Raw genomic sequence first — 14,466 nt, 5'->3', positions numbered from 1 at the left:
CGCCCCTGTTCCATATTTAAATTACTCTGAAAATTTTAAATTCTGTTGAAGACAGTTCTTGTAATTGCTTTAATGGCAAGTCATTTTATTGACTTTTTTTTCTAACTTCAATGAATGTAAATGACAAATGTCACAATATAAAAAATAATTCTGATTATGTGTGATAGTTAAGGAAAGTGTATCAGTAAGAATAGAACTGTTTGGTATAATAACTGAAGGAAATGTTTAGATAAGTGTTCTTGTAATAGACTGTGCAATGAAAAGATTAGGTAGTGGTATGAAATTAAAAGCATCTAGGAGGTCATGTGATCCGTTTTCAGTTTGGTAAATTTTTATTAATTTGAAAATAACATGAAGGACTTGTGTTTCAGCTTTTTTTTTTAAAGTATTTTTTTAATGTTTGCTTATTTATTTATTTATTTATTTATTTATTTATTTATTTTGAGAGAGAGGGAAAGATGGGGAGAGGCAGAGAGAAGGGGAGACACATAATCCAAAGCAGGTTCCAGGCTCTGAGCTGTCAGCACAGCTGGGGCTCAAACTCATGAACCTGACCTGGGGCTCAAACTCATGAACCGTGAGATCATGACCTAGCCGAAGTCAGATGCTTAACCAACTGAGCCACCCAGGCGCCCCTTCTTTCAGCTTTTTTGGTAAGACCTAAAGATTTAAGAAAAAACCTTTTTATAAGAGGAAATAACATAAATTTAGCAGATAAAGCTCAACAGTCTTTAAAAAAAAAAAAAAAAAAAAAAAAGAGAAAGAAAAATAGAAGCTAGGAACCACTACCAAACTTAAAATTACTATTTGTATAGTGATAAAAGTGTAAAGTAACAAGCACAGTAAATTGGAAGACATCAGAATAGACCACTGGAATATAATACTAAATGTTATTTGGCATCTCTGCATCTGTTTCTTTATCTGTAAAGAGAGGAGAGGGTGGTGGAATTAATGTCTTCAATATCCCTTTTACCTCTAAGTAAGTAAAGTTTGTACCTAGCTTCCATTCTAAGAAAAACCTACATAAAAAATATCTCAGTGATAATCTGCTTTATCCTAGGGATACACAAGGAATTAAACAACACACTTCATACATGAAGGACAGCTTAGTAACTAGTGGTTAAGAGCTTAGACTTCGGAATTAGACTCTCAATGTTTGAATCTCAGCTCCATACCTTAATACCTATTTAATCTTAGACCTCTTTTTTCCTCAGTTTCCTTTAAATTAGAATACCTACCTTATAGGGTTGTTTTGATGATTAAATGAGCTAATATTTATAAAGCTCTTAGGATAGTGCCTGGTACATAGTAAGTTTTATGTTCAGTAAAATTATTTAATCTACTAACCCTTCAGTAAAGAACAAATTGACATGTATTTGTTCTAACGTCACTTTTGGCTTTTAAAAAATCCAGACAGTTTATTTGTCAGAAATAAAGGATTGGGTTGGGTAGGAATTAGGGGTAGAGAGTGACAGTCAAGGGAAGGACAGAACAACAAATATGTGTATATCAGAAGTGAGAGAAAGGTTGGTTAGATTGTTATCACAAAGAGAAAGAGGAAGATGACTTTTTTAAAAATAGAAAAGAGGGCTCTTACGGACTTTTACAGAATTGCTAAATTTGCCAATGTGGAGAAGACAACTTGAGTTTCCCATGACAATGCCTTTTGCATTTTGAAAATTACTGTATTTAATTGCTCCCATTCCACTTACTGTCCCAAGTGCTAAAGCAGCTCAGAAAGAGCTATTGCCGCCCCAGACTAGATTTGCTCCCAACCCTGGAGATTTGAATAGGGATTTCTTAAAAAACAAATCTCCACAGAATCCATATTAGACAACTGGAGAGATTCTCTGGGGCCTTGTAGCAAGTAGGGCTAGATTATCCAAGAGACAATTAGATAAAAAAATTCTTCGACAGATTGGAATTGGAATAAAGTAATGAATTGGAAACTGCCTGGAAGACTGAATTTACTAAGTTTCTGTTGTTTCTACTCTGGTTTCCAAAAAGGGAATCAGGAATTTTTTGTCTTGTTTCTAATCTTGGGAAACCTTTTACTTTTTCACCATTGAGTACGTTAGCTGTAGGTAGTTCATAAATGCCCTTTATCATGTTGAAGAAATTCCCTTCTTTCCTAGTTTTTTAAATCCTTTTATTATGAAGGATGATCATGTATATTTTTTTCTTAATTCTATTAATACAGTGTATTACATTGATTTTTCTTTCTTGAACCACCCTTGCATTTCTGTGATAGATCCCACTTGGTCATGGTGTGTAATATTTTCCCCTTCCACCCCCCAGTGTATAATATATTTTTGAAAATTTTTATTTATTGAGGTGCCTGGGTGGCTCTGTTGGTTAGGCATTGGCCTGGCTGTTGGTTAAGTATCGAACTCTTGGTTTTGGCTCAGGTCATGATCTCACAGTTTCATGAGTTCGAGCCTGGCTGGCAGCATGGAGCCTGCTTGCTTGCTTGCCTATTTATTTAAAGTTTATTTATTCGTTTGGGGGTGGGGGGAGGTTTTTATATTTCTATACAATTTAGTTACTTTGTTTTAGGAAGTATATATTAATGTTAATTATTTAAAAAATTTTTTTAATGTTTATTTTTGAGAGAGAGGGAGACAGAGTGAGAGCAGGGTAGAGTAGGGTAGGAGAGGGAGACAGAATCTGAAGGAGGCTCCAGGCTCTGAGCTGTCAGCACAGACCCCAATGAAGGGCTCAAACTCACAAAGTGAGATCATGACCTGAGCTGAAATCAAGGGGAAGAGCTTGAGAAAGATTGATACTAAATATCTGGTAAAATTCACCAGTGAAACCATCCGGACTTCAGGGACTGAGGCTGATGGCAGTTTGCCTGTCTTGTGATCCATCTCAGCATGTGGCATAAATAGGGAAGGGAGAGATCACAGAATGATTGAAAGTGGCATAAGTCACTTTCATCACAGCTCATTGGCCAAACTAATCACATGGTCCCAACCTAACTTCAAGAGAACCCAAAAATGTAGAGGAGCATAAGGAATATTTGATGAACATTAATGTTTCAACACCTGTTCTCCGTTTATTTCTCCAACGTAATGAACACATTTTATTATGTTATTAATATATTTTCTATAATATATAATTTATATATATTTAAATATATAATTTGCATATTTTGTGTTTACTATTTACCCCTCAGCAAAAGCATAAGCTTATTCTCCTAGAAAATCACACTGCTTATAATTTCTTGCCTATAAGCCTTTGCTCACAGTGTTCCTACTGTGATGCTTTTTATCTTTTTTGCCCTGTACTCCTTTTTTCTAAAGGTGAAATCCTACTTATTTCTCAGGACAACTTGGATCTTAACTTTATCTGGGTGACTTTGCTAACATCTTTAAGTTAAGTGCTCATCCCTTAGACTCCATCTGAATTTTTAGTATACTGTCATAGCACTTACCTCATTATATAGTTACATGTCTGTCTGCCCCATCAACCAAGTTCCTCATGCATGTGGAAGAATGGCTGGAGACATAGGTAGAGCCTAGAAAAGAAACTAAGAGGATCTGAATAAGGGCAGTTTAAGTAGAGTGGAGAAGAGATGATAGAATCAAGAAATATTTAGAAGGTAAAATCAGCAAGACTTGATTATTTGTTGAATATGAAAGGGAAGGAAAGAATCCAGGATAATTCATGTTTCTCATTTAAGTTTATTATGTATATTATGAAGTTTCCAAGTGAAATAGAGAATATGAGAGGGGGAACAAGTTTGGGTGGTAGGATGATGACATTGGTTTGAAGTATAGTGAGTTTAACTCCATAGAGACCTCAAGGTGAAGACACATGCAGGAGATGGCTGTATGGTTCTTAACCCAAGGAAACAGATAGGTCTTCAGCTTGCAAAGTAGTAGTTAAAAAATAAGAAAAGCAGAGACTACCAATAAGTACTAAGGGCAAAATCCTTATGTATGTATGTATGTATGTATGTATGTATGTATGTATGCTAGTGTTCAAGGAACAGGAACAGAAAGATACGCTCTTGTGTGGGAAACACCGAAAAAACCAAAGATGGTGAAAGAGGAACCAAGAGAATGTGATACTGTAGGGTGTTTAGACTTTCAGGGAAGTGGTGGCTATGTCAAATGCAGTAGAGAAGTCAAATCAAAACAAGTACGTACCAAATCTTTACCAGTCTTCTTGCAGTCTTAATTAATTCCCTTCTTTCAACCCCACTTGTTATTGAACCATGTTGATTTCCTATTGGATTGAACCGCGTTGTCTTCAATTTTATGGAGAAATTTCCAATTATAGGGTGTTAACTGCCTCAGATGTGCCCCCCTCCTTCTTCCTTCACAAACTTGCCACCATGGCCATCCATTGTTTGCTCCTTCCCTCTAATATAAGGAGATTCAAAGCCAACTCTTAACATTAGTGCCCTTGATACCAAGAGTTGTCTATATTTTATTGTTTTCCCTTTTTAAGACTTTCTGATCCCAGTATCCCCCCAAGATTTTTCTCAAAAAGGTTACCATTTGAAATTTTAGTGGAGGGGCAGAAGTGGAAAACAAATGACAAGTTGTTGAATATTGAATAGAAGATGGTGAAATATCAACAGAAACTACAAGTAGCAGTCACTGATGGAACTGAGAGGGAGATACTGCTCAGTTTTTCTACGCAGGGAAACGAAGGACACTTACAGGGATCAGAGTCAAGCACTATTCCAGAGGTATTTCATTTTGGAGCCACATGAAAAATATGTCTCCTTCCTATTTTTCTTCCTCTGCAGCATGCTGGTGATTAAGTCTTTACCGGAGAAATGAAAATGAGCCAGTTTTCACAATGAAGAGTTGTAGAAACACCAGATTTCATTCATTTGTTCAGTTATGCAAAAGTTAAAATCATGCAAAACTTTTTCTTAAATGTCAGCTATGTGCCATGCTTAGTGTTAGGTGCTAGGAATACAATGGGGAGTAAAAACACATAGTTCTTGTTTTTGTGGAGTTCTGTGGTATAGTGATATGTTTTTTATTTCCTTGTTTATATTTAACCTAATTTATATAACCCATTTTACTTTTTTTTCCCCTTTAGTACCCTCTTCTATGTGGACTGATTCTTATTCCCTGCTGGTGTTCTCTAGTTTGCCTAAGTAGAATTTACATGGGAATGCACTCCATTCTGGTAAGGAAAATTTGTGTTCACAGTGCTTTATTTTTCTCTGAAAATGACAGGCTATTTTATAGTTTTTAATCATTTTCAAACTTAGAAGAAACCTGAGAAAATATTACTGTAAATCTTCTTTGTTTTGCAAAAAATATATATATATTAACATATTGTTTTGTGAGCATTTAATGTAGTAATTGTATTTTTTAGAAACCGTTCCCAACAATCACAAATAACCAAGTATTATGTTCAGGATAAGGAAAAGGTTTCTCCCGTCTTCCAGTCTCCATTTGATTTTCCTTCTTATGGTCTTTTGTGCCTCTCCACCAGAGTCAAAGCAGCAATGTGAATATAGACATCAATGCGAGCTCTACTCAGTAGTGAACACCCACTGACTAGAAACAACATGAACTTAAACCATCCTGGTGCCACTTGTATTTACATATTAAACTCTAGTTTTCTTCTTTTCCCCAACGGTACTTTAGGGCTTCCAACAGTTACTTTATTTTAAGAATGCTCTTCAGTTTAAAAAGCACCAGCACAGGGACCCTCTACTCTTTAGCCACAACTACTCACCTCCCTTTCTCCCCTTCCCATTGACATTCTAGCTTGCACCATCTCATCACCAGAGGACTGTAACAGCTTCTGAATTAGTAGCCCTACTTCCAGTCTGACCACATTCCATACGGTGTCTAGCCTCCTGTTGTAGTTTACTTCCAAAGCACAAACATGATGCCATACTGAATGACTTGTTTCCTCGAATGTAATTGGTGTCTCTTACCTCGATACCTTTAGGAAAGTTGTAACTTCTGCTTGGAATACCCTTTTCCCTTTGTCTAGCTAACTATCCATTCTTCAGGATTCACAAAAAGTGTTCTTATCTCCTAAAAGCCTTGTTACATTCCCCATCTTGCCTTTCCCTAGACTGGCTAGATGACCTTTCTCCCAGAGCATCTTGAGCATAATTCTGGCACAACTACAACTTCTTTTTTCCTTATCTGTCACCCCCACTAGAAAATAAGCAACATAAGAAAAGTAACTGTATGTTCCCTCACTATCCCTTGCATCTAGTGTAGTGTCTCTTACTGCACTCTATGAACGTATTATGTATTTAGTAGATAAAGGATCAGAAAAAAGTGGAGAAATATGAACTAATTCATGTGATCAAAAAATTTATAACTGGCTATATCAAATTTTTCTTGTCCTTTGCAACAATTTAACACTTTTAGAATTTTCTACTCATGAAAGTATCTAATTAGCTTGTTTCATAGCTGTAGAAATATTGGGTTTCTATTTCTTAACTTGGATTGCTGGCCTCCAGTAGCTGCCCCTTCACTAGTAAATTTCCACAAGTCCCAAATACTATTTTAATAAGCAAATTATTTGTGTTCAACTTTTTATAATTAATTGTATTAATACAAATTGTGAATTTACATATAATTTCCTTTCTGATTAATCTCTACTAATTTTATAAGCCTCAGTATCATTTAAAAAAATTTTTTTTTTTTAGCGTTTATTTATTTTTTGAGAGACAGAGAGAGAAAGAGTGTGAGCAGGGGAGGGGGAGAGAGAGAGGGAGACACAGAATTCGAAGGAGGCTCCAGGCTCTGAGCTGTTAGCACAGAGCCCAACGCGGGGCTTGAACTCACAAACTATGAGATCATGACCTGAGCTGAAGTTGGACGCTTAACTGACTGAGAGACCCAGGTGCCCCCAGTATCCGATTTTTATATCATATCTAGCATTTGTCACAAGAAAATGTTATCCATTTCTGTGCCTTGTTAATGATTCTCTTCTAACTACAGAAGTTAGTAATATTGCTCCTAAAAATTTACCAAATGGTTATGTATCTTTGAGTGATAAAAAATGGATCCCTGATATTTCTGGAAGATAAAGCTATTAGATATTACCCTTAGGTTCATTATCATAATAAAAAGGGGAATAAGAATCTAATTATATTTAATATACTTTCTAAAAGATGTGCTTTTGGGGCTCCTGGGTGGCTCAGTTGGTTAAGTGTCTGACTCTTGGTTTCAGCTCAGGTCATGATCTCACAGTTCATGAGTTCAAGCCTCACATCGGGCTCCATGCTGACAGGACAGAGCCTGCTTGGAATTCTCTCTCTCCCTCTCTCTCTGCCCCTCCTCTGCTTGCTCTACCTATCTCTCTCAAAATGAATAAATAAACTTAAAAAATTTAAAAAAAATTAAAAATAATAAAAGATGTGTTCTTTAAAAACATGTTCAGGGGCGCCTGGGTGGCGCAGTCGGTTAAGCGTCTGACTTCAGCCAGGTCATGATCTCGCGGTCCGTGAGTTCGAGCCCCGCATCGGGCTCTGGGCTGATGGCTCAGAGCCTGGAGCCTGTTTCCGATTCTGTGTCTCCCTCTCTCTCTGCCCCTCCCCCGTTCATGCTCTGTCTCTCTCTGTCCCAAAAATAAATAAACGTTGAAAAAAAAAAAAAATTTAAAAAAAAAAATAAAAATAAAAATAAAAACATGTTCAGTGGATTGATCAAACATTCAAGCTGAGTTCAGTTCAGTTTTTATATACTGGACTTCTGTTTTTGAATCAGCTGACCTAAAAACAATATTGATGTATTATTTTTCAAATCATGAGTCTGATAATCCTAGTCCTTTATTCAAAAACCTTCTTGTCCCATAGAATGTTTCATCAATTTTATTCAGACTAGCTACTGAATTTTATTATGTGTAGTATTACAAATTTTTGTTTTCCTTTTATTTTTTATTTTATTTCTTTTTAAAAGTAAAATCATGAGTAATGTGCAGACGTTACAAACTATGATCCTGTGTTATAACCACAATTATTCCTAATAAGAAATACATTGCTTATTATTTGATAGTTGATGGATGAAACTATACCTATAATGAATCCCTCCCTTTCTTACATTATGGATCTAATATATTCCCACAATTTTCACTTTTTCCTATATTTTAATATTTCAGTAATTACCTTCATTTTGAATTATTTTCTATTTATTTATTTTGAGAGAGAGAGAGAGGGAGGGAGGGAGAGTGGTGGGAGGGCAGAAAGAGAGGGAGAGAATCACAAGCAGGCTCCATGCTGTCAGCACAGAGCTCTTCGTGGGGCTTGATCTCATGAAACTTGAGATCATGACCTGAGCTGAAATCAGGAGTCTGATGCTTGACTTCCTGAGCCACCCAGGTGCCCTTTTAACTATTTTCTTGATCATAGTTTGTATCTTTACTATTTATTGTGAAATTAGTATGGAGCTATAGGCAGTGTATGCCCTACAAGTTGCTAATAGGTGCTTAGATACCTATTATTATTAAGTGGATGTCTTCATTAACACAAGAAGAGGCTTCTTGTGTTATTTATCATTTATTCTAAATGATTTATGATGAACACTTCATTCAGTATTTTCCATAAGTTCTGTATGTTTTTGTTACAACACAAAGAGCAACAGCTTAGTTTATTTTCAACATCCGCCTACTTTCCTAAATTGATTTTCTTACTTCCAAAAAAAGTATAGAGGAGTTACTACATCTATTTATTTGTTATAAACCTAGCTCTCAAAATTTAAATTCATGGGTGCCTGGGTAGCTCAGTCTGTTAAGTGTCCCACTCTTGGTTTCAGCTCAGGTCATGATCTCATGGTTCTTGGAATTGAGCTCCCCATCAGGCTCTGTGCTGACAGTATGGAGCCTGCTTGGGATTCTCTCCTCCCTTTCCCTGACCTTCCCTGGCTCACGTGTGTGGATGCAGTCTCTCTCTCTAAATAAATAAACTTAAAAAATATTAAATTCATAAAACCACAGGCCATTTTTTAAGTTACTGGACTGGGTACTTGTCAAACTACTGTTTTGTTTCTGTATTAGTAAAATTATGAATGTATTGTAAATCCAGGTACCCAAAATTTTCCAAACAGTTTTATGTGTCTATATGTGTAAAGTCTTTTTAGAAAGATATTATGAGATTATAAAGTAGTAAGTATACCTCAAACCCATTTTTATAAGAAGAAATAAAATGAAACCAACCATATACACACACACAAAACCCCAAAAATCCAAAAACATGTTAGAGAGAAAGATCTAGAGCAATAAACATTGAGAGTTTTAATAGTAACTGTACCTGGGTAATAACTGCTTATTGGGGCACCTGGGTGACTCAGTCAGTTAAGTGTCCAACTTTGGCTCAGGTCATGATCTCATGATTTGTCTTTCAAGCTCTGCATTAGGCTCTGTGCTGACAGCTCAGAGCCTGAAGCCTGCTTCAGATTCTGTGTCTTCCTCTCTCTCTGCCCCTCCCCTGCTCACACTCTGTCTCTGTCGCTCAAAAATGAATAAAATGTAAAAAAAAAAAAACAAAACACCACCACCTACTTGTTATTATTTGTATTTTCTAGTTTTCCTATAATGATCGTGTATTAAATCTGAATTTTAATTAAAGGTAAATATTCCAAAATCTGTCCTTAATAGTGCACTTATAGTAGTATATTAGCATATTGAAATAAGAAGCAGGACACCTAAAATATGTTATAATTGAGGTGCCTGGTGGCTCAGTCAGTTGAGCGTCCAACTCTTGATTTTGGCTCAGGTCACGATCCCAGGGTCATGGGATCAAGCCCCCATGTCGATTCTCTCGATCTCATGAAGATTCTCTCTCTCTGCCTCTGCCCCTCTCCCCCATTTGTGTGTGTACTCTCTCTCTCAACATAAAATAAAATAAAATAAAATATTATAATTGAAAACACCCCAGCAACTCACTAGGATATCATAGGAGCCTGGAATTCTAATCTCAGCAAATCACCAGCCTCTCTAGATCTATTTCCTGATCGGAAGAAATGAAAAGGATAAAGGTTTAGACTTTATATGTAATAAATCTGTGTTGAATTTATGGTACTTGATACCTTCTTCCTTCCATAAATTTGATAACCTTGAATATTCCATTCAAATGTGTAATTATCTATTAACTTTGAGGGAATATTAAGTTATCTGTGATTAGTATCTAAAATTATGTGCTAAGGTTTTTTTTTTTTTAATTTGCTAATTTAAGTTCTTTTTGCTACCTTTAACATTAACTTTCCTTTATTACATACTTTGTGCTGTAATGCTTAAAACCACTTAGTATACATTTTAATGTCATACATTAAATTGATATCACAGTTATAGCTAGCATGTTTGTGCCCTGAATTAATTCCTTCCTTCTGGTTCTGTTGCTTGGAAGTTCAGTTTGCCCTTACTATTTTTTTAAGTTTATTTATTTATTTTGAGAGAGAGCAAGCAGGGGAGGGGCAGAGAGAGAGAATCCCAAGCGGGCTCTGCACTGACAGGAGAGCCCGCCATGGGGCTTGAACTCATGAACTACGAGATCATGATCTGAGCCCAAACCAAGAGTCAGATGCTTAACCAACTGAGACACCTAGATGCCTCAGTATGCCCTCACTATTCAGGATAATATAAATAACTAATAATCAGAAAGGGAGGTAAATTTGTATAGAGTCTTGAAACAATCTAGTTTAATATTCATGGAGCTCTACAAAAAAAAATGAGGACAACAAATTTTGGATATTTTGTGTCATACCGAAATATATTTCTAGAATTATAATTGTTTTGAATTATTTTTAAGAATTCTTAACGTGATCAAATGTAGGGGCACCTGGCTGGCTCAGAGAAGTGTTACTCTTGATCTCAGGGTTGTGAGTTCAAGCCCCATTTTGGGTGTAGAGATTACTTAAATAAAGAATAAATTAAAACTTAAAAAAAATAGGGGGTGCCCAGGTGGCTCATTTGGTTAGGCGTCCGAGTTGATTTCGGCTTGGGTCAAGATCTCACACTTCTTGAGATCAAGCCCCACATTGGGCTCTGTGCTGACAGTGCAGAGCCTGCTTGGTATTCTAAATCCCAATAAAGAAATAAACATGAAAAAAACTTTAAAAAGTGGTCAAATGTAGGAATGTCTTTAAAAGTCATTTAATTGATTAAGTTTTTCATTTTCTAAAGTACTATAAGCAGGCACCTGGGTGGCTCAGTTGGTTAAGCGTCCGACTTTGGCTCAGGTCATGATCTCATGGTCCGTGAGTTCGGGCTCCACGTCGGGCTCTGTGCTGACAGCTCAGGGCCTGGAGCCTGTTTCAGATTCTGTGTTTCCCTCTCTCTCTGACCCTCCCCCGTTTATGCTTTGTTTCTCTCTGTCTCAAAAATAAATAAACATTAAAATAAATAAATAAAGTACTATAAGCATTTTATAGGAATGAACATCTACTTATATCTATAGTAAGAAAAAACTATAAAAAAACCAGCTAACTTCAGAGCTATTAACCCTTCCTTTCACATAACTTTACAGTAAATTTATTATATATGGTTTTATGTAAATAACATCAATTGTCATTTAAAACTTCTAACTTGGTACACATTCTGAGAATTACAAGGCTCAGACATTTCCACATTAGCATATTCTGAAAGTTTTTGAATCAATCATGAAATTTATTTTTTTTAATGTTAAATAAAACATTTTTGAGATGCAGGGGGAGGGGCAGAGGGAAAGGGGGACAGAGGATCCAAAGCAGGCACTGTGCTAACAGCAGTGAACTGGATTTGAGGCGTGAACTCATAGACCGTGAGATCATGACCTGAGCCAAAGTCAGATGCTCAATGAACTGAGCCACCCAGGTGCCCTATCATGAAATTTAAATAAGAAATAAAGCAACAGCTTCTATTCTGATAGCCAAAATTCTGCAGTTATTTCATGAGATCTGTGCCTTTAATTACATCGTAGGGAAGAAAGGGTAGGATAGCAACCAAAGGACTATACCCTCATAAAAGTGTAATTCTATGGAAATTAGTGATCTGAAATATGAAGAATAGAGGTCTGACAGTCATAATTTGAGGTCTCTGTATCCACAAGTATGGTCAGAGTTTGGGTCACTTTTGGAATCTTTGAGTAACTGCAGTAAAATTCAATTAATGAGAATTCTTAGGTAACTTTTAGTATGTATCTGAGTTTTCATGGAAGACCTCATGTTAAAAAAGATTTGAAAATTTAGTTTTTCACTCCAGTATATAATTTCTAATGCTGAATATTCATTTTTTTTCAACAAAATATATTGAGCACCTTTAATCCATCAGATTAAATACTTAGGTCTATGACATTAGTCCAGTTTTCTTTATTTAAAAACTGGCCAGGGGCACCTGGGTGGCTCAGTCAGTTAACCGTCCGACGCGTGATTTCAGCCCAGGTCATGACCTCATGGTTTGTGGGCTCAAGCCCCAGTGTGCTGACAGCATGGAGCCTGGTTGGCCTTTTCTGTCGCCCTCTCTTCCTCTCCCAAAATAAATAAATAAACATTAAAATAAGATAACATAAAACAAAAAAAAATGGCTAATGTAACCATAAATTTTTATTAAATTTGAACACTCCTTGAAAGGGGAAAAAAGACATTTTTAGTATTTATTCTGGGGACAACAGAGGAGAGCAAAATGAGATTGTTCCAGGGAAGCCATATCAGGGTGTTTGTGAGGATCAAACATGACACTAAATGTAAAGTATTAGAACAGTGTTTTCAGTGTAGAGACTGTTATTCCCTGAAAATGTCTTTAGCCTAAATTGAAGAAATTATGTTTCATCTATTTCTCATACAGAGTTCTTATCAAGCAGGATTATATAGTCAATATGATGAATCTAAAGAATTTCTCTGTCTCAGTTTAACTAAACAAATATTTATTGCCTACTTACTGTGTGCCAGCCATTGGGTATATATGTATAAATAAGATAAAGACTTTGCTTTTGAGAGATCACTGTCTAAATAGGTAATATGTAATGTAAATATGTAATGCAGTGGTTCCTCAACTGGAGCTGCACAACAGAATCACTGGGGAGCTTTTTAAAAATTTTTGTCTTTAAAAAAAATACTTTTTAACATTTTTATTTATTTTTGAGAGACAGAATGTGAGTGGAGGAGGGGGCAGAGAGTGAGACACAGAATCCGAAGCAGGCTCCAGGCTCTGAGTTGTCAGCACAGAGCCCGACATGGGGCTCAAACTCACACGAATGGTGAGATCATGACCTAAGCCGAAACTTAACCGATGGAGCCACTCAGATGCCTCTGGGGAGCTCTTTTTTTCTTTCTTTTTTTTTTTTTTTTTAGAAAGAAGTTGATGCCCAGGGTGCCTGGGTGACTCAGTTGGTTAGGTCATGATCACTGTTCATTGAGTTCAAGCCCCACATTGGGCTCTGTGCTGACAGTGTGGAGCCTACTTGGGATTCTCTTTCTCCCTCCCTCACTGCCCTTCCACTGCTTGTTCTCTCTCTTTGTCTCTCTCTCTCTCAAAAATAAATATACATTAAAAAAAAAATTGATGCCCTACTCCCACTTCAATTCAGTTAAATCAGAATCTCTGAGGATTGGCCCAGGCATCAATATTTATGAAGTTCTTTAGTGACTTCTAAAGGGCACAGAGGTTGTGAACCTTTGGTTTTCTAATAGAAATAGAAAGCAAAAAATGGAAAACAATGTGGTAACTTTTGTAGCAGATGCTATGGAGGTAAAGAGGAGGGAATTCCTTATTATGGGGTAGGAGAAGAGAAAGTTTATGGAGAAGACAGGTGCCTGAGCAGAATCTCAAAGGATATGTAATGGTTTTCCTAAAATAGAGGAGGAAAGATAATTCCAAGATGAGAGAAATAGTCTAAAATTCATTATGGGACCTGGCATTGAAGCATTTTGTATTTAAGATTCTTTTTATTAAGTAATCTCTATACCCATTGTGGGGCTCGAACTTAGAACTCCGAGATCAAGAGTCATATGCTCTACTGCCTGAGCCGGCCAGGGGCCCCTGGCATTGAAGTGTTAGGATAGGCAGAAGCCAGATATGAAATGCTTTATATGCCTTCTAAGAAGTTTGAATACACATGTGATATTGCTTTAGTTCACAATTTGATAAACATTTTGTTAATTGCTTATATTTTTCTTTGACCTACTATGAAAGCAGTCACTTATATAAAGAGAACACAATTGCTTTTAAATAATCTCATTTCATATTTTAGAATTGGAAAATATCAGGAAAAACTTGTTCTATATAGAAATAAATTTTTAACATGTTTTTTTAATGATGCCTGTAATGTAATTGTTGAAAAACAGAGTAAAGATTCACTTACAAATAATTTAGTAGATTTTGTTAGAATAGATTCATGTAAGGGATTCATTTATTTGTCCGATAAATATTTGAGTGTCTACAATGTGATACGCTTCCCAGGAAGGTGGTGGTTAAAGAACTTAAATTCTTCAAAATTTTTAGCTGCACATTCAGTTCTTACTCTCTTTAGGAATTGTCTGTACCTTCAGCCCTTCT

General features: G+C 36.2%; 1 protein-coding gene across 1 annotated transcript in view; it reads left to right on the top strand.

Annotated features, from left to right (window-relative positions):
• Positions 1-14,466, top strand: part of SGPP1 (sphingosine-1-phosphate phosphatase 1) — a 38,278-nt gene that overhangs the window by 15,467 nt on the left and 8,345 nt on the right. The window contains exon 2 of the mRNA XM_045451205.1: positions 5,065-5,154. Coding sequence (XP_045307161.1) covers positions 5,065-5,154 — 90 coding nt within the window. The remainder of the gene's footprint in view (positions 1-5,064; positions 5,155-14,466) is intronic.

The sequence above is a fragment of the Leopardus geoffroyi genome, chromosome B3, assembly GCF_018350155.1.
Source record: "Leopardus geoffroyi isolate Oge1 chromosome B3, O.geoffroyi_Oge1_pat1.0, whole genome shotgun sequence".
NCBI classification, from domain to species: Eukaryota; Metazoa; Chordata; class Mammalia; order Carnivora; family Felidae; genus Leopardus; species Leopardus geoffroyi.
The sequence above is the reverse complement of the archived record's forward strand: the minus strand, read 5'-3'. Positions and strand labels throughout refer to the sequence as shown.